This window comes from Neltuma alba, unplaced genomic scaffold, assembly GCF_004799145.2.
Source record: "Neltuma alba isolate B1F8T4 unplaced genomic scaffold, ASM479914v2 tig00011479_pilon, whole genome shotgun sequence".
Taxonomy (NCBI): domain Eukaryota; kingdom Viridiplantae; phylum Streptophyta; class Magnoliopsida; order Fabales; family Fabaceae; genus Neltuma; species Neltuma alba.
In genome coordinates, this window is record NW_021636148.1 from 323,435 (window position 1) to 344,136 (window position 20,702).

The 20,702-nt window shown below is 32.5% G+C and overlaps 3 protein-coding genes across 7 annotated transcripts; 1 reads left to right on the top strand and 2 right to left on the bottom strand.

The window, feature by feature from the left end:
• Positions 1-1,148: 1,148 nt before the first annotated feature.
• Positions 1,149-3,804, top strand: LOC114713917 (transcription factor WER-like). Its single transcript, XM_028898596.1, has 4 exons — positions 1,149-1,152; positions 1,548-1,694; positions 1,845-1,974; positions 3,329-3,804. Exons 1-4 carry the CDS (start codon positions 1,149-1,151, stop codon positions 3,750-3,752), a joined length of 705 nt encoding a protein of 234 aa, XP_028754429.1. The 3' UTR covers positions 3,753-3,804.
• Positions 3,805-8,189: 4,385 nt separating this feature from the next.
• LOC114713887 (carbonic anhydrase 2) lies at positions 8,190-15,995 on the bottom strand. Of its 5 annotated transcripts, none has more exons than XM_028898555.1 (10): positions 15,776-15,995; positions 14,658-14,750; positions 12,706-12,767; positions 12,236-12,376; positions 11,652-11,700; positions 10,758-10,874; positions 10,438-10,491; positions 9,389-9,474; positions 8,701-8,806; positions 8,190-8,606 (listed from the first exon to the last, which is right to left on the bottom strand). In XM_028898555.1, exons 2-10 carry the CDS (start codon positions 14,712-14,714, stop codon positions 8,445-8,447), a joined length of 834 nt encoding a protein of 277 aa, XP_028754388.1. In that variant the 5' UTR covers positions 14,715-14,750; positions 15,776-15,995; the 3' UTR covers positions 8,190-8,444. The 5 variants fall into 5 exon arrangements, with proteins under 5 accessions (XP_028754388.1, XP_028754390.1, XP_028754389.1 ...); XM_028898557.1 differs by having other exon boundaries at positions 14,658-14,753; XM_028898556.1 differs by having other exon boundaries at positions 14,658-14,758.
• Positions 15,996-18,391: 2,396 nt separating this feature from the next.
• On the bottom strand, positions 18,392-19,505 carry LOC114713933 (uncharacterized). Its single transcript, XM_028898618.1, has one exon. It carries the CDS (start codon positions 19,385-19,387, stop codon positions 18,560-18,562), a length of 828 nt encoding a protein of 275 aa, XP_028754451.1. The 5' UTR covers positions 19,388-19,505; the 3' UTR covers positions 18,392-18,559.
• Positions 19,506-20,702: the final 1,197 nt, after the last annotated feature.

The window sequence follows — 20,702 nt, forward strand, 5'->3', positions numbered from 1 at the left end:
AAGTTAGAGAGAGACTGAGACTGACTGACGAGATTAGGTTTAGTAGAAACGGTTAATTTCTTGTAACGTGATAAATTAAAGTTTAAATTTTTACTGAGAAAAGTGTTTATATTTAATGTCTGATAGTGTCTAAAGTAAGATTGTATTCAATAAAAGGATTTTTTTTACTAAAAAAGGTAAAGACTGAATTATAAGTCAATAATTTTTCTGAAAATTTATAGATTTTAAAAAATATTTCGTCCTTTTCTGCGAATAAAAATGTGGGGCCGCCGTGCAGGCTGCGACCATTTAATTTGAAAGCTACAGTAGTGAGGCCGTCCTGGATGTTAGGAAGGGCACAGCTCCCGCATTTATGTTCATCTCAATTTTTTCAACTTTCCTTTTATACCCCTCTCTTTTTCTTTGGGTCCACCCCACTCGCAAGATGCGAGGACATGTGTACATCTCTTCATCATTTATGACAAAAAATATATATTCATTTTATTTTGTATTATATAGACGTTTTTTGGGTCATACATCGTGTAAATTTGAAAAATGAGTTGTATTCTTATGACCTGTCAACGAACGTTGGCAAAAAATAAAGAAAGAACTGTATATGAAATAAATTTTTATGCATTTTATTTTATATAAATGTGAGATATTAATTACATCTGGGCTTTTGCATTTTTTAAATTTGTCAGGATTAGTGGATTAGCCACGATTCATGAATGATATCCTCATTCTGTTTTTATAAAAATATCACAAAAATATATTTTATGCAGACGTGGAAAATTATTAAACAATTTAATTTTTTGTAAAACCATACAATACAATCTTATATATAATTTCTAAAATGCCCCTAATTTTCTTCAAATTTACATTATTTTGACCATTACAAAACAGAATAACACTGATTATGAAATAGGAAAAAGAAATTTTTTGTGACACTTTTTGTTTTGCCATGAAGTTTTTTTTGTGACATTTATTATGAGACGGCAGGAGCACTTGTTATAAATTTTATTGCATGGATGAAACCAATCAACCCTGCAGAGTATATTATATATTACCACGTGATAATAAGATTCACCTACTTGCAAAGACTAAAGAGGGCCTTTCTTTGAAAAATGAGCCTGTTAATGAATGCCAATTAAAATATTTTGGCGTGAACGATGGGTAAACTTCAATAAATACAGGTTTTTACGTTGGCAAAAGAAAAAAAGGACAGGTTTTTAGATTTATATACTGCTTCCGATCCTAATTATAAGACTCTCTTTGTAGGTTATAAACAAAATTTTATAATTATGAAAAGAAGTAATATTTAATTAGGTTGAAAAGTGAAAGGCTGGCTCTTGCATGTAATGCGAGCAATAAGGGTGGGACTGAATGAACAGTGACAGAAGCCGAAGGAAGAAGGAGCTGGCAGTAAGTAGCAATAACAGTTAAATATTTTTGAAATTAAAATGATATTTATTTTATATATAAATTAAACCCGAGAGCGAGATATATATAAATAAGCCAACATGGTCCCAAAATTACCCCATACAGAACTGAAACCCTCTCTCAAACAGTGGAAGCTCAGTTTGAGGAAGAAGATGAAGGGAGGAGACGGGAGTGGGTACAAGAAGGGCTGTGGACGGAGGAAGAAGACAGAGTTTTGATGGAATACATTAGGGTTCATGGAAGACGCCACTGGAACCGCATTTCCAAAGTCACTGGTATTATTCATATGTATAGATTCTGCAGAGACTTTCATACCATATATAGATATATATATATCTCAGTAAGATATTTATACATAAATACATATACACACACACACATATATATATATATATATGTGATAACGATGATGATGATGATGATAGGTTTAATGAGGAGTGGGAAGAGCTGCAGATTAAGGTGGCTGAACTATCTCAGCCCAAACGTCAAACATGGAAGTTTCTCTGAAGAAGAAGACGATCTCATCATTCGCCTTCACAATCTCCTTGGAAACAGGTCTTCTTCTTCTTTTACTTTATTGTTAACTCTTCCTTCAGCTTTCTGGGACAACAAATTTCTCTATCCACATTTTTCGATTCATTTAGAGGTCTCTTGGACCATTTTAAAGGCAACATGACAGTTGATTTTGTTGCATCATCAGTGTGATAGAAGAATGGTCGTCGTTTGATTTTGATGATATGGATTTGTGTGAGTTATAGTTAATTAAACATAGATATATATGGAATATATTTTTCTGTTAAATTAAAATCTAGTATTTTGTTTGACATATTAAGTTACTTCTAAGAAAGTAAGCTGAGGTTGATGAGCTCTCTCTGGCTAGTAATAGTATATGATTCTGGTAAAGTACTGAACAGTTCCAAGCCTGAACACAACAATAGGTTTTAGATTTAGGGAGTATTTGAATAGAAATAAAACTATAGTTTTAAAAGTATTTTGGTATACGAAGTAAATTTGTAGAGTAATTTGTCTCGATTTACAGAAAATTGCATTTTAAAATAATTTTGAAAAGTCAGAAACAGTGAAATTAATGGTCCTTTCATTAAAAGGCAACCTAATAAAGTGGTCCACGGTGTTCATAAAACAAGCACAATGCGCGAAAATCAACGTAAAACGACATTACACTTACAATTCAGAATAGGACTAATAGTCTAATAGTGAATGGATACTTTTTTTTTTTTAAAAAAAAGAAGTAGAAGATTTTTTTGGTTATATGATTCAATTATCATTTGTATTTTCAGGTATGATGTTTACTTGAATGATACTCCTCCGGTCCTAATTATAAGACCCGATTGACTTATTTGAGGAGATTAAGGAAGTAAGTTAAGTTGGTTATTTATAATAAATAAGTGTTGTCATTCATAAAATATCCTTACTAATTAAGTATATTGGCTAAAACTATCATTATTAGAAGGATTATCTTGGAAAAAAATGCATAAATATAAGAGACAAAATGGATTGGGTCTTATAATTAGGACCAAATAAAAAGTCAAATTGGGTCTTATAATAAGGACCGGAAGAGTAATATATTCCGTTTAAATGGATTTTGAATCGGCAGATTTGATCGTGTCCTTTAAACATCTTGGATCTTTGATTCTTCGTACCCCAAGAACCTCAGAAGTATAAAAAAGTTAGATTATCTTTGACTGAATGAAACTTTCAAACTTGCCTCTTCTTACTCACTTTTCTCCAACAGGAAATTTTTTGAAATTTATATCAAACGGTGCTTCTTGTACTAATTTTACTTTACTATATGTGCATCTTAAAAAGCTACCAATAATTGGCCTTCTCTCTTGCCACATCTTAACTACAAACAATCTCAGTCGTTTTGGTCAACTATACATATATGCAGGTGGTCTCTAATTGCAGGCAGGGTACCTGGAAGAACAGACAACCAAGTAAAAAATCATTGGAACACTCATTTGTGCAAGAAACTTGGTATCACTAGGCCGACAAAAAAACCCATTAAGGACAAAGTATCTTTTGAACCTAAGGCTTCACAGTCAAAAGAGACCCAAAATGTTCACATATCTTCCAATTCTATGCCTATTATTCCTCTCACTCTCAATAATAAATCCAAAGAAACTGAGATAAAAGAGCAAGGAAGCTATGTCAACAACCATCCCATGGCAAGTATCGAAGAAGCACAACATTATTGGCTACCTGCAGAAAATGATCACTTTGACCAAACTTTTATGTTTGGTCATGATCATACTTTTGTCCTACATAGTCCTCCTAGCTTGATGGAATTCTTTGATGAATTCGATATAATTTAGCGTGTACTAAATTGAACGGTTGGATTTGATAAATAATGAATAGATATATCGATTTTGATTGTCTTTAATTTTTTTAAAAAATTCCACGGGCAGATCATGTGTGTGTGAGAGAGAATATATATGACGAGTTTTTATAAAATATATTCTTCCGATCCTAAATATAAGACTCTTATACACACTATGACCGGAGGAGTATTAAGATGCATAAATTTAATTTAATTATATATAAAGGAGAGATCAATTACATCAATATTTAAGATTTGATGTTGTTATGTTTCTTAATACTATCTCTGATCCTTAATATAAGACCCTATTTAATTTTTATTCTGGTCCTAAATATAAGACCCCATTCCATTTTGTCTCTCATATTTATACATTCTTTTCCAAAATAGCCCTTCTAACAATGATAATTCTAATCAATACACTTGATTAGTAAGGATATTTGAGGAAAGACAACACCTATTTACGACAAATGACTAATGCAACTTACTTTCTTAATCTTCTCAAATTAGTTAACTGGTTTTTATAATTAGGACTGGAAGTAGTAATATACATAAATCATTAGATTAATTAAGGAGACGTAAAAACACGCAATGCTTGGCAGTATAGCAAGTTACGATGAGCCAAGACAGCATATCCACAAAAATAGAGTTTTTTGGGAAGTTTCTTCCCTGTTAACTTCGCCCTGCCTGGCTCATCCAATTCAAGTACATTTTTGTATTCGATTCATTTATTTTCTCTGGCCACTATATACGACTCACTGTAATGTTAACTGATGTCATACGCAAATTTCCAAAGATTCGAATAATATCTTTTAGGCAATAGAACTTTTCCAGCAATCAAAACCCAGTATCAATTCGCCGGCAAAAAAAAAAAAAAGAAACCAGTCTCAGTTATTGCTCTCCTCCGATTCTCAAAATTCAAGCTAGTCAATTAATATTTACTTTATACTAAATATGAAACCTCAATCTAAGTTATCAAATTTATAAACTTTTTTCTCTTAGACTATTGATTATACATATAAAAAGAGATCTTTATAAATGAGTTGGATAGTATGATTAAATAGAGAAGATATTTTAAATAAACTAACCCACATTTTCTTACAAATAATTAACTTAAAAACTAACACATATCTTATAAATAATTAATCTAATTAAGTAATTTTTTAATATCTGTGGATTAATTATTTAACTCATATATATATATATATATATATATAGAAACGACTAAATCTATTATTGGAGTACTAATAAAAAACCAAACAAAGGAACAAAATTGTGAACAAGTAACCACGTTAATACCCTCCACCTGCAGCAATTGACAATCGTATTGTGATCTTTATAAATTTATACAAGTTCTCATAAGTTGGATATATATATCGCAGGTTCATCATCAGAATCAGATTAGATTCCATGAATGAAAAAGGACAAAAAAGAAGAAGAAGAAATTTCATAGATTACCTACCAATAATGCAGTTGTTTATATAATTTAAATTAGCATCTTTTTGGCTTACAGGGCTAATCCTTACCAAATGAATTTTCACTGATCACACAAATATTCTAGTCCATGATTAAGTATATCGTTGCGGCACTTTAGATGAATATAAATAGTTATTGACGTTGCTGTAAAAAGCCAAGCAAAGAAAGTTGCCGTTGAAAGTCTACTTTCAACAGCGACACTAAAAAATTATTGTTGAAAGTATACCTTTCAACAGTTAAAAAAAAACCCGCAAAAAATAGATTTTTAGTAGCGACAAAAAAAATCACCGTAGAAAGTAGACTTTTAGTGGCAACACTAATAATCGCCGCTAAAAGTATACCTTTCAGCGATGAAAAAAAATCTCAAAAAGTAGAAAAAGTACACTTTTAGCGGCGGCATTAAAAAGTTGCCACTAAAAGTATACCTTTCAGCAGTAAAAAAACCCCGTAAAAAGTAGACTTTTAATGGTGAATTTTTTTGTCACTGTCAAAACTCAAAAGTCATCGCCTAAAATTTATTTTTTTGTAGTGTTAGTTGCATTATTGGACTGATGGGAATGGTAAAGCAGGGAGCACGATGAGGAGGGAAAGGCGAAGATTGGAGCCGCTTGTTTGGCCATATCCGTATTTAGCCTGTCTGTCTCTGTTTTTCTATTCTCACGTGATTCACTGCTTCTCTGCCCCACCCGACTCCTTCCCTAATTACTCACGAATTATGAGTTAAAAAAAATAAATACTAACAAATTAAAAATTTAATTTCTTTTCCTAAATTTTACTTGAAAATCTCACCACTCGACTTATAAATATAAAAGTTTTGATTTGGTTCGGATGCTTGCCATAAATGCGCTTCTATTCCTGAAAATCTTATGCATGCATGTGCTAAGAGAGTGTAGTTTGTGGAAACTTTTAGGTGGCGTTTAGTATGAAATATTGAAAATAAATTATAAAGATTGGGATTGAGATTAAGAAAATATCATTTAGCATGAGAAATTACTTATTACATGGAATTGCACAAAAATCCCATATACATAGGTTTGTGTAATCCCATATAACAAGTAATTACTTATACCAAAGACTTTTTTTTTATGACTTTTTCAATTGCAATTTCAGTATCTATCCATCATTTTTAATGCTTCGTACTAAACAGGACCTTGGTGTAAAGAGAAGGGGGAGAGTGACTTGTACATTTTGGCAGGGAAGGAATGGTTGATTTGGAATATTTGTAAAAGAGAAAAATGGGCCATTATATGGAGGAATAAGAGTTTATTTGAAGACGGTTTTGTCTTTCCTATAGTGAGCCATCGTTGAACGCTATGTGAACGAAGTAATCTTAGTGCATGATAAATTTGCGGTTTTGAAACCTCAGAAGCAGGTGGTGAATGTGAAGTGGAGAAGCCCAGAGGATGGTTGGTTGAAACTAAATGGGATTTGTTCGAAGGCAGATATTTGGGGTGTAATAACTGGTTTTTAGATCGCAATGACACTGAACATAAGCCATTTGATAGTTGAAATGTGACTCTAGCTCCGTTGCAAACTTGTTGCGTAGAGTTTATGAGGGAGTACAATTGGAGTCGAGTTTGCACAAAATTACTGTTGAATTGTATAAATTTGTCGAGATTAGATTCCTTCATGTGTATAGGGAAGGAAATTCAAGTGCTGACTGTTTGGCAAATTATAGTTTTAATGACGAGGAGGTGATAAGTCTTTTTGAAGAACCTCCTAGGAGAGTTAGAGGACGCTTGTATAATTGATTTTGTGGGTACTAGCCTCCCGCGTACAGTGATGAAATAATACTTGGTTGTTGGCCCCGTACTATTCACTAAAAAATATCTAAAATTTTGATTTAAAAATATAAATTATAAAATTTGAGTTATAAATGATATAATTTAGAAAAAAATTGTAAAAAAAGACCTAAAAATTGTGAAATTGCAAATGATATATTCAGTAAATACTCTGTAAGAGAAGTCTCATAAAGGTGTTACGTGGCCCAATGGGCCTGTCAAAAAGTAAAACTCTGTCGTGAAGGTGCCATGCTTATTAACAGCACGTTATAGGCCCAAGGCCCAGTTATACTAAGTTCGCTTAAATGTATGGATCGGGGGAAAGAAACAAGTCAACCTGGAAGAATTGAAGTTGTAACAACAACACAAAAAAGAAGAAAGAATTGAACTTTTGTTTTTGGGACTCAAAATGAATTGAGGTTAGACAGAGTCTAAAACCCAACTTTCGACCTAATCACAAAAAAGCCAACCGAAACGTTTGTATCTTAGAAAAACAGCTCACTTCTCTTATCCTATTTATAAGCTATTTTTAGTATGTTCTGCGTAGATTGAGAAAAATTTCAAACTACTCTAACTTTCTATTAAAATATAACAATGTTTTAATTTTACTCTTATTTAATATATACATCTTTCAAAATAAAATTATATACACTAATAAATAAAAACAAAAATAGTACATTTTCACAAAAAATTTAATGAAGTAACTTATAAAGAGGACTAAAAAAAATCTTCTCTCTCTACCTTATAAATAAAACCAGAGAGGGATAACTGTTGTTTGTGTTGCGAGAATTCCTATGAAATTAAAATTTCTCCATTGATGATTTGCTTGGTTTATGTTGTTTTTGTGAAAATATCAGTCTTTTGATTAATGATTTTTCTCTTAACGCAATTGGTGAATATTATGAATTTCATTGACGTATAAGCCGAAAAGTGTGGCACAAGAAACAAAGTGCATCAGAAGAAATAAGAAAGGCCTCTGAGGATTTAAGGAAGGAAGCAAGAAAAATGACTTGAAGGAAAACAGAAAAAGCCAACTCCAAATACGTCTGCATTTTAGAAAAATATAACTAATGAATAACACAGTTAATTTCATATCACAGTAGTTTTTTCAAAGAAAAAAACAGACACTTGAATCAATCAAAACGCTCAAGTATCAATGGCATACAAGCCAAGAAGGGTGGCAGAAGAAAACAACAATACTACTATATAACAAGAAATCAGAATAGTCCTTTAGAGTACAAGGAAAATAGACAAAAACTTGTGGAATGTTGTGCCTTTACAGACTTCACAGCTCACAGATAATTATTTTATTTTACCCACATGGGATCATTGGGAGGAATGCAAGCACTTCATGAAATAGCTTTGAAAATGAGCAATATTATAATGTACATCATATAATAATTAACTGGGCTATACGAAAAAGAAAAGGCAGCTCAGAGGGTAACGGGTGAAATTTTGAGGTCGAGATCCCAGAGGTCAAAGGTGCCATTAACAAAATCGTAATGAGCACCTTTTAGTGCGAGTGTTTTCTTCGCAACTCCGTCTCTCACAAATGGATAGCTCAGCAGATTTCCAAGCGACACATTCACTGCTTCCTGCAATATAATTAAGGAAGTGAAACAAATGAATCTAATTAATACTACTAATTGAGTTATGGAAGTCTATCTGTTTACTTAATTAATTAATAACCTTCTCGCAGTTAGTGCACTGCTCCGAGAAACTCAGGCCTTTTGTGTTTGCTTTAACCTTGGACTTCGCTGGATTACAAATTTGCACCCAGTGCTCGATGAATTCACTGCAAGTTCACACAGAAATAATCGCAGCAATTTTTAGAAAAGGAAACAGAGAATGAAAAATGCGAAGTTGCTCGGCAATTTGATATATGCTCTAATAGTGTATATTTTGAAAGGTCAGCCCTGCGAATAAAGACTAAAGTCTCTGAAAAAGGAGGACCACCCACTTGGTTGGAAGTGATAAAGGGTGTGATATCAATTAAGAGTACTTAGTCATTATAGTTTTGTTTGGTAGGAAGCATTGAAAAAAAAAGATTAGGATTAAAAAAAATAATTAAAATAGTATTTAGTATGAGCGATTGCTTATTATATGGGATTAAGCAAACCCATAGAGGTGGGATTGGGGAATACCACTTCCCCTCATGGTATTTCTCAATTTCACATATATGAGCTTGGCTAATCTCATATAACAAACAATCTCTTATACTAAATATTTTTTAAATAGATTTTCTCAATTGCAATTCTAATCCTGATCTTTTATTTTTAATGCTTCTTACCAAACGTCACATATAAGTACAGAATTCTCAGAAACATAAGAACGCTAAGAGGCCAATTGATAAATGATACTCATGTAGAGATCTTACCTTGAAGTGGTCCCATCTTCTGGGATAGACATGAGCCCTTTTATTCCTCCACAATAGCTATGTCCAATCACCACTATATTCTCCACCTACGTCAACATTTTTTAAAATATTATTACAATTCATGATATATCCATAATGTATTAGCTCAGAAACTGACGATGAGAAATAAGACCAACAGTGGATTAAAAAATACTCCTCCGGTCCTTAATATAAGACCCATTTAACTAATTTGATTAGATTAAGGAAGTTAGGTAAGTTAATTATAAGAAAAGTGACACATTTTTCCTAAAATACCATAATTATCTTTTTTAATACCCCTCTCCCTCTTCTATTTGATTATGGTTGAGGGAGTATCTATAGGGGTAATTTAGAGAAAATTGATAAATATGAGAAATGGGTCTTGTATTTAGGACCAAAACCAATTCAAGAATTGGGTCCTATATTAAGGACCGGAGGAGTAATAGTGGATTCACCCAAGGGTTTTTCTTTTCTTTTTGCAATATTTAGAATTCATTTCACATGTATATCTGATTCTTAACAAGTAAGACATTTTTTTAATAACGTAACTAAATAATTTAAAACCTATTAAAAATATTACATCTAGCCGTAAACAAGCTCATAACCACATAATATTCAAGGAAACATATGCTTTATCCATATCCAAAAATGCAGTCACCGCTCATCTTCTCACTTTTGCCTTTTTCTTGGAGATTCTGAAGGGAAGGCGGAGATGGCTTTGGTAGGTATTGAATCATGAATTCCCTCAACCTAACTTAAGTTCACCGAATATAATATGTGAACTGGTGCGGTAGTTGGCTACCTTTTTTTTTTTTTTGGTTTTTTTCCTCTCAATTTCTTAAGATAAATCATTCACATGCACTCTATTTCATGAAATACGAGTGGATCCCAACAAATTATGGAGGCTGCACTAAACGTTGTTAATCTCACCAAACTCGTTCTTCCTTTATTTAACATGGCCAACCCCACCATATGAGGAGAGGGAGAAGAAGAATATATATCAGAATTAATGAAATGAATGGAATTTTTACCTTTAAATGCAACACTGCATATTCAATGGCTGCCCCAGTTCCTGAATATTTCGTCTGCAGTAATAACAAACGTGCGTTTCTAAAATGCCAGAGGAAACTGCTATAATGCGGGAAGACACTCCTAGATTATTAAAATTTAAACATTAAATAAGGCTAATTATTTTGATAAACATCTTAATTAAAAATAGTGTAACTCATTTTCTGGATTATTATTTTTAATTAATTTGCTAAAGTATTAATTAAACATGCCTGTATAATTGCCGTTTGGTGTTCGTGAAGTTTTACACATCCAAACATCTTTTATATGGGAGAAACCAAACCTTGTCATAAGGTGGGATCATGTTGGCGATGTTTCGCACCACAAAAGCCTCACCCGGTTGGAAATTCAGTACATGCGATGGGCAAACTCTGGAGTCTGAGCATGCAAATACCAAAAACTACACCCAAAAAAAATTTATTAGTTTGAAGAAATTTATATTAATCAGTAATAAATAATAACTAGCTACATGCTCCAACCAAAAGAATATTTAAAAGCTATAATTTATGCATCCAACGGCTGCCTTTTTCTTTTTGAAAAAACTAATTTTGACAAGGTCAAATCTTAGTGGACTCCATAATTGGTTCATAAATTATAAAATTCCATTAAAAAAATGCGACAATGCTCCTCTTTGAGGCCACCACATCCACAAGTCCGGGACTATGTTACTTAAACATGAAGCCAATCATACAGACAATAATAATACTAATTAATGAATTAATAAGACCTCCGTCACATGTCATGGGTACTCATGCTATTTTTTTCTTTAAAAAAAAAAAATCGTGATCTCCAACATCTGGACAGTGATTATCTCCATGAATAACATATTTAAAACCCAATACTAACCGACAAAAGTCCTTTTTTGGTTTAATTTTTTGGCCTGGGATTAGCCAAAAATATTAATTAATTAAAAATAGTAATAACATTAATTATGTGAATAATTTATAAAATTTGTAAATATTTCTTCGATAATAAATTAATTACTTATATATAAAGTTTAATTGTATAGAAGAGCAAAATTAATAAAAAAAAACTAAATACTTTAAATATTACTCCAAAACAAAATAATTTAAACTGTATCTTAGAAGTCAAGGGAGAAAAAGACTTATAATATAGAGGGAGGAATAATTTAGAAAACAAAATTAAATTACTGGTGATTGACTGTAAAGTCGCTGACCTTTGGGCTCTGGCCTTTGGCAAGGTTACCAAACAAATCTGGATTCTTCCTGAGAGAAGACATGGCAGTCACTGTAATTTGCAATTTAAAATTTAAATGCGACCAACTTTGAAAAGTAAAATAGAAGGTGAAAATAAATTACTACATCCAGTAAATGAGAAATTGATTTTCCAGAGCACGTGAAAGGTGGATCAAAATGCAAAGTCTCTATTTTCGGGATCAAAAAGATCCAAAAAGTCATGATCATGCCCATAATTTCGTGGTTAGGCGCTTAAAAGTTCTTCTCATGCTGTCGCTAATTAGCCTTAGTTTCTATTGTCTGATTGGTGCCGCTATAACGTGTCGCTTTGTATTGGGTCCCGCTCAGGGTAAAAATGAATATGTGATAGCAACGTCCACTGATAAATAAGTGAGCAGACGTATAATCCTATTCTCATTCTACTGTAAAAGCTCTGAACAAGGACAATCACGGTATTTCACATGGGAAGAGCAAAGCATGTTCCAGCCCGGACTGCAGGAAGGTTCTAGTCCGGTTTCGAGATTCTAATTCAGAAATTCTAAAATCAAATGATAAGCCGACGTACTCGAACTTCTCTTTCTTAAAGTGAGTGAACCCGCCCCGGATCCTCTCGTCCGGGTTAATCGGCTTCGAACCGGCGGCGCTCAACTCGGCCGTCAGCTGCTTGATCTTTGCGGCGGCGACGCCCCCGAGGTCAGCTTTCTCACTGCAGGAGAAAAGTTCAAACCGTTAGACGAAACAGGAAAACGCGTCAGACGAGTGCGGGCCCCATCGGCACGGCGACTGCTAGTTTTCGAGCCAGGGGGCCCACCTGCCGAACAGGCGACCACCGAGAAAGCGATCTCCTTATAGTACTGATTTGTTTGTTATGGTGGTGGAGGAGGTCGTGATTCATTCAACCGGTCGTGTTTACAGAAATGATCCGAAGAACAAGAGCTAATTTGAGTTGAAAACACAAGAGGGAGCAGTAGAATAACGTAGGTATGAGAATTGAAGGACGAAACACGATGATCAAATAATTGCAGTATACTTTACCTGATAAGCTTCTTTAGCTCTGCAATGGCTTCCTCGTATGACTGCCCTGCCATGTCTTCCTTCTGTTTACTCCAAAACAATGAAAAGACCAGGCAGAAGTCAATTAATACAACAGAAATTCTACAGAGAATTTAAAGCTGATTGGTTCACATAAATCAGCAAATGAAACTAGCGAGTTATAAAATTAATTCAATCAACTTGATCGCAAAATTAACTTCATATATCTGCAGAGACGATAACGATCGTGAAGACATGAACAGCAGAAATGAATAGCAACGAGGTGGATATATAAGAAGAAATCGAATGATTCGGAATATTCAAATGAAAAAGGAGGAAGTGACGGTAAGAATGATCTGTATGGAATCATGGAGAGCAGGAAGAGGATCTGGTACGAACCTTGTTTCTGCAGAAAGCGGCGAGAAGGAGAGAGCGATGAGCGTGTGTGGAATGATAGAAACGGTGAGGTTTTAGGAGACAGAAAAGGAAATAAGGTCGTCACGCAATGTGTGCCACGGAAAGCGGGTGCTCATTTATATATAAGACGCACAACGCTGCACTACTCCAGACAGATACAATTCACTTTCTTTGTTCGGCCTCATGTTATAAATATAATTAAGTTTTCTTGTCATGATCATGTATCATTTTTGTTTCATATATATGATCAAATATTAATATTTAAAAAATAAGACTTATGATTATGTATGGTTAAAAAATTGGAGATGTAAGTATTATTAAATAATATACTTCTTCTCACGTTGATATGTATGATAAAATTACAGTAAATCTGTTTATAATAACTATATGTTTGGAGAATTAATTATCCAATCATTCCTAAGGCCTAGAAAAAAAGCCTCTACCAAAGAAAGGGAAAAAATGAGGTAATTCAATACTTACATCAAGTTTGTTTTATTTATAAGTTTTTTAATCGATCATGTATCTTTATTTTTAAAATATTATCATTTAATTATAAACCAGTATGAAAAAATAGAACACATGATTATACATATAATTAGAGAATTTGACATAATGAATATAAAAAATTTAATCTAAATATTTTTTAAAGTATATATTCGTATAATACTATTTCAGGTCTTATTTATAAGACTTCATCTATAGATACAAATGAAACCTTATAAATAGGGCCGGAGGTAGTACTAAATTTAGGTTCATTCATTGGATGACTAATTCGCCTGGCTGGGAAAAAAAATTGGACAACTAATTCTCCAAACAAGTATTTATCAACAATTTTTTCTAAATTATCTTTTTTCGCCAGACTAAATTATCTAATTCATGTATGCTAATTCAATTAAATAATTTATGTTTTAAACTAATTTTCATTTTCTCAGTTATATCCTTATTTAATATTCACTTTATTAACTCGTGCGAAATATTTAAAAATTATTTACAACAAATTAATTCATGTACAGGTAATAAATAAGTAATAAAAATTATTAAACACTCATCAACAGATCATTAACTTTTCGTCTTATAAATAAAAACGGACGGACTGCAATTTTTAATTCTCTAATTTAAAGGGGTTATAGCCTTATAGGGGAGAACACTGATAATAATTGAATAAATATATAGAGGAAAAGAAAGGGGATAGGGCTGGCATGCATTGAAAACGCGGTCGGGCGGTGGGGCTCCCTCCATTATTGAAATTAAGAAGCATGGAATTGCGGGTTGACTTGTGGAATTTCCTCTCCTTTTTTATTTTGATTTGTTATTTTCAGTGACGAATGAACAGGCGTGGGAAAAATTAATGTGTGGAGAAAGTTGACTTGATTGAGATGAAAAATATGCGTGGGAAAAATTGATTGGAATGAAATTATGATGGACAAATAAACAATTTCAATAATTAGACAAGGTTTTATTGATAAAATTATATGAAAATGCTAATTGGCTTCAAACGACATCGTTTTGATTCTGAAGAGAAGAAAAATGTTGCGTACCGAGGCGGTGTTGCTGATACAGCACAGCGTCATGCATTTTTTAATGGCTCCAGCCATATATGCTTTTCTTCGCAACAAATCCCTTCACTGCCGCTGCTAATCAATTGATATATATGTCATATATATATATATATGCTCATAATTATTTATCATGCAATAATTCGAATGAGTCAACAAGTTTACATTATTTTGCTCATTTTGTGTCATTTTAGATGACAAACTTTTGTGTTTCAGTGAATAAAAAAGTTCCTATGACTTTTAAGGTTATTGGTTCAAATCTTACTACTAATGTAAGATACTATTTACTGATGGTTTGTAAGTTATTTTTATAAATGCTTATTGAGTCTAGAAACGTATGCCTTGATGATGATGCTAAAGTCCCAGAAATTCAATGCATGTAATAAGAAAAAATTTCTTGGACCTCTTAGCATGAATCAATAACCCAAAAAAAAGAAAAAAATCCCCAACTGATTCCTTGATCTGGCTTTGGCTGCTTTAAACTACTCCTTCCAGTTTTTATTATAAATTTTAAATAATCAATTCACAGATAACAAATAATTAGTTAAAATTAGTTTAAAATAATAAACAGGTTAGAAATATAATTTTATTTTTAAATATGCTCTTATAATAAATAAGAAAAATAATAAAAGAGAATATGTGGAAAAATATGATAAGAGAGAAATGATTAGGAGCAATATTGAAAAAATTCATTAAATATTAAGATAAATTCAAATTAAAACTTGTAAAATAGGTCACACCTGTTTTAAAATTTGAAACTTATAAATAATATAGGATAGAATGTAAAACTTTTATTTGTTCAAAAACCCTTTTGAAACGATACAATTGAAGGTACTTTCTCGGGTTCTAATTATAAGACTTATTTTATAGTATAATTATAAATACGTCTTATATTCAGGATCGAAAGAGTATTATAAGATGGACAATGTTTGAAAATTATCTATATAGGGAAGAACGAAGACGCGGTGTCAACAATTCAGCACCAATGACGACACTGTTTAAAGAAGAAAGCAAATACTCGTAGCAGTTCACATTGCTGTCTTCGATAAACTAACGAAGAAACAATTATTAAGGAAGTCGAAAAGAGCAAAGAAAAGTACCGAAACAAAGAGCAGCTTCTTTAATTTGACCACTGCTCAATTCAGCCTCTTCGTTTTCTGCCCTTTGGCCTACGTCAATGGGAAGGGAAGAAGAAAGAACTAAATATGAGAGAGAACATTACAGAGAATAATAAAGGAAAAAAAGTTGAATGGGGCTTGAAGAAAATGAAGTGTTAGGTGGTAGAGGGATGTGTGCAATAGATGTGAGCTACTTCCTTATCTACATTGTGAAGCCAGTGATGGGAAGAGCCAACATTTGGCTTATTATTATGTGCTTCAGATGAGATAAGATGAGGGCAAAATTGTCTTATCACAGTGTCCTGCAAAAACTATGTCATTCTGTGAATATGATTTTATGTTGAGTTTGAATGTGGTGTGCTTTTGTTTACGTGTTACTATCAATCCTACCATATCAATAATTTTCAACGATATATGCCTAATTTTCTTCACCCGTCTTTTTGTGATATTGAATTGTTGTTCATTCTAGGATATTACCAGGGAAATTTGGCTTACCTGTTTGAGCTGTTTATTTGTTAATGAGACTAATGGTACAACTCCTATTTTACTTTTCTTCAGTTGTGTTCAAATTAGTAAATTTTTTTCAAATAAAAGTTATTTATTCATAGTTGAAAACATGTTCCACACGGCTAAATAAGAGTTGTACTCGCTCAGATTCAAGTGTATTTAACTAATAAATTTTTCAAACATACACTTTTAACGAATTCTTCGTCATTATTATTCCATTTGATCAAAAAGATACCTAAGTGATTTTGTGGATTAAATTAATCAGATAAATTATTTAATTAAAACAAATACAACCCAGTATCTCTAAAACGCCCCTATGTAACAACAAATTATATATCATTTTACAAGTTATATAAATAATTTTTTTAAAAAATAATAAATATATAAAATAAAGTGAATTGAGATGTAATACTAAGAATGGAATTAAACCTTCGAAGTTTTATTTCAATCTTATTATAAGCACCTATTTATGATTTTATATAAATTAAGAAATTTAGTGGAAATAAAAACTGCCCTGCTCAATAAATAAAAGCGGTGCCTGCCACTGCTCTGGGACAAGCCCACAACTAAAGTCTCCGTTCTTAAAACATTAAAACAGGCCTTGCTTGACACCACGGCCCCTGCCATGTTCTGGGATGTGGTCCCTTGCCATGCCAGGGCCCTTATCTTATCATTATATGGTACTCGTATTTAAAATTTAAATCCCCTAGTACAAATTTTTAAAAAAAAATTAAATCCCCTTATCATATTAGTTATAGTTAGTTTCTTTTCTTTTTTTTTATAAAATTGATTATATGAAAAAAAATAAAAAGGAATTTCTTAGTTGGCCGTGTATGTTTGTAAAATACTAAAATATATCGATATATAAATTGTGTTCATTTCATGTTGGAGTTTTCAATAAATTTTCTACCATGTATAGGCAGAGAGATTATAATTGGTGTGAAAATAATATAGAAACAAGGAAGAAAACAAGCTGTACTGTTTGTAACAAAGCTAACGCCACGACACAGCTTGTTAATTAATAGCTAGGTTTATTTCGATGATAAATATAATTTTTAATTCAGTTTATCTTCCTAATTTATATTTTTTTAAGAAATATTCTTATTGGTTGCACATATTAAATATTTTTATTAAGAAAAAATTTAAATGCAAATGATTAAATATGATATTTTAGGCCAACTAATATACATATTTCATAGATAACTTGTTTCACTTACTTTTTTTATTTTTAATCTTTGCAGATTAATCATATAACACCTATATTCACAGTTGAACGGAGTGTATATGTGGCATCTACAATTGATGGGATGCGTCTTTCACCAACCATCAAAATAAGAATTGCAGGGAAAATAAGTAAACATGATTCCATCGAATGCTCGGTTTCGAGTTGCCGTCCAAACAAGGCACATGATTGCTTCTTCACCAAATTTTGGGTGTGTTTAGTTTTCAACTCAGGGAAAGTTAGTTTGTCAAAAGCCTATTTGACAAAAATCAATTTGGTAAAAGTTCATTATGAAATTTACGCTTGGATGCATTTTTAAAGGCTAGCTTAATAATCTCATGAAAAAAAGCTAGCTTAATAATACTTAGCCAAACGTGGTTTCCGCAATCCTAATCTTGATTCATTTTAGGCAAATAAATATTACCTCCACTATATAATATAATAGTTAATTTAGCATTCAATTTAATCGCAAATATAAAATATCAATCCATTTTGTTTTTATATTTATTTATCTTTTCTAAAATAATTCTTGTAACAGTTACGTGCACTAAATGTTCGATTAAATGATAATTCTAACTAATATATATAATTAGTAAGGATATTCTATGAAAAAATAATATTTATTACAAATAACTAACTTAACAAACTTTTTAAATATATTAAAATTAGTTAACTGACTCTTATATTAAGAATTAGATAAAATGTTTTTTTTGTAAAGCATCGGACTTTTCCATAGCATTTACTTCAATAATTCTCTGTTTTCCCCCCCAAACCATACATGTTCATACAAATCGAATGCAAAACATTCAAGTTTCCTCCTCTTCTGCACCTGTCACCTAACTAAATCCATAATCAATCACACAGAACAATTGGCAGGAAATTTTTTTCCATAATCAATTACATAATTTACACAAAAAGGTCGAAGTCCCAATACAAAAATGGCCTCCCCTACCATTATCATCTTAGTATATTTACATAATAATCAATAAATAATTTTAATGAATAAAATCAACATTTTAATTTCGGGACCAACAAACTCAGAAAGGATGAACGTTCCTGCTCATTCCGTTCACATTCGCAAAGATCCCAAACATGTCTTGTTTGTATGGTAAATACGACTTCTTTTTTTCACTTTCCTTCTTCGCTCTGTTCATCACATAATGCTTCTCATGTGCTGACGACGTCGTCTTACTATTCCCTCCCTTGACTTTCTTCACCGCGACGTTTTTTGCTTCGCCGGAGTTCGTCTTCGTTGTCACCGCTTTCTCGGGCTGAACGCCCGTGCTTCTATTGTCCGAAGGGTTTAAAAAGACGAAAGCGTCCTTGCCGTCGCTATTGCTCCGGAGCTTCGTTTCTCGGAACCTCCATAGCTTGGAGAAACCTGTGGAATTGCTCTTACCGCATTTCGCGCTCGAGGCCTCCACCGCAATTTTCTCGGACCATTCACAGTACGGCCCCTCCGGCGTGCCATCAGGTTCGTCCGATTCAGACGCCGAGGACAAAGAAGAAAATTGACCGCTTTGTTCCACGAAGACCTTCTTCAACGGCGGCCGGGGAGCGGAGGAGCCGTCGTACCCGTCGCCGAAGAGAAGACTTCTATCAAATATAGGATACATAGGTCGGATCTGGCCGTTGTCAAACACATCGTCGGCCGAAATCGGTGATCCATCCGGGATCGCGCAATCAAAGCTGAATTCCTCCTCTTCCTCCTCTTGTTCCTGGTCTTTCTCTTGAACCACATCACCAATCTTCATCTTGGTCCTCATATTGTCAGCCAAATCCTCAGAAATTTCATCGTGAACCGTGAAAGGACGGGAATCACTGAAAGTGCTGGAAGAAGGTAAAACCGAAACCGCTTGCATCATTCTTTTCTGTTGTCAAATCCCTTGAACAGTGAGAAGTCGTGGATTTGAAGTAGAGATATTGAATTTGGAGCTTCTTAGGTTAGAGACAGCAGGTGTGATGGAGATGGTAAAGGTGAGGAGAAAAGCCGTGCGGGTGGGTTTTTATATGCAGCCTATGTGAATGCGAGTGTTGGCGGGTGATCCACTAGCCCAAGCCAACCGTATTTGGATGGAAGTTGCAAAAATTGATTTTCTTGAATTAAAATTTTTTAAATTATTATTGTGGCTTTTCTTGGTTTGTTCACACGCTCCACGTGTGTTAACCTTTCACGCGGACCTTTCTTTGGGAAATTGCGTGTTGGCTTCTTGGTTGGTTGGTTGGTTCCAGAACGTTGAGCTTAGGGACGGAGCTCATCGTCCGCTACGATTCCCTCCTCTTGCAGGAACTTCCATGGATTTAGACCCGCTTAATTTTATTTGAAAATTATAATATTTTTAAATATAATAGAAAATTAATAACTTATTTTTATGTTATCAGAAAATTCATTTATTAGTTTTTAGGAAATTACAGTTAAAATAAAAAATAAAAAAGATAGACTTACTATTTATGACTATTTAAATAAGTTTTATATTCATATTTTAATATGGAATTCAACGAGAAAAAAGGAATATATTATGGAAATTAAGTTCCTTTTTATATTTAATGAAAAATATAATAATATTTTCCTATATATATTTTTTCACTCTGACTTTCATTTCATAAAGAATAGATTTGATTATAAACAGGAATATAGGATTACAAATATTAAAAATTTACTATCGTTTTAATCTCTCTTCACAATTTACATGCTTACCTTGTAAATTTAAACTAAAGACTTTAATTGTCATTCCAAACAACTACTACTTCTTCTGGTCTTTAATATAAGATCTCGTTTGATTTTTATTTTGATTTGAAATATAAGATTCTAATCTACTTTTTCTCTCATATTTATATATTTTTTCTCAAGATAGTCCTTCTAATGGTTGTTGTTTTAGCCAACATATTTGATTAGTAAGAATATTTTAAGAAAGAAAATAATTATTTATTACAAATAACTAATTTAACTTATTTTCTTAATCTTCTCAAATTAGTCAACTAGATTTTATAATTAGAACCGGAGGAGGTAGTATTAAAATGATGTTGTTGAAGTTTAAAATGATAGTAAATTTTTAAACTTCATGTAAACTTTTTATATTCTATGATAACTGCAAAAACATTATGCCTACCCACAAAAAAATATTATTATATTTTTGTGATTTTTTTTTTTTTGAGAGATGTTGAAATTTCCCGTAACTC

What these genes read in the sequence shown, in the direction of transcription:
- LOC114713887 (XM_028898555.1), bottom strand. Translation starts at nt 14,714, where the DNA reads ATGGCTGGAGCCATTAAAAAATGCATGACGCTGTGCTGTATCAGCAAC. An exon ending in GAGCTAAAGAAGCTTATCAG is followed by an intron (nt 12,377 to 12,705) that starts GTAAAGTATACT and finishes TTTCTCCTGCAG; the next exon opens with TGAGAAAGCTGACCTCGGGG. An exon ending in TTTAAGAAAGAGAAGTTCGA is followed by an intron (nt 11,701 to 12,235) that starts GTACGTCGGCTT and finishes GTCTTCTCTCAG; the next exon opens with GAAGAATCCAGATTTGTTTG.
- LOC114713917 (XM_028898596.1), top strand. An exon ending in CCGCATTTCCAAAGTCACTG is followed by an intron (nt 1,695 to 1,844) that starts GTATTATTCATA and finishes TGATGATGATAG; the next exon opens with GTTTAATGAGGAGTGGGAAG. An exon ending in CACAATCTCCTTGGAAACAG is followed by an intron (nt 1,975 to 3,328) that starts GTCTTCTTCTTC and finishes ACATATATGCAG; the next exon opens with GTGGTCTCTAATTGCAGGCA.
- LOC114713933 (XM_028898618.1), bottom strand. Translation starts at nt 19,387, where the DNA reads ATGATGCAAGCGGTTTCGGTTTTACCTTCTTCCAGCACTTTCAGTGAT.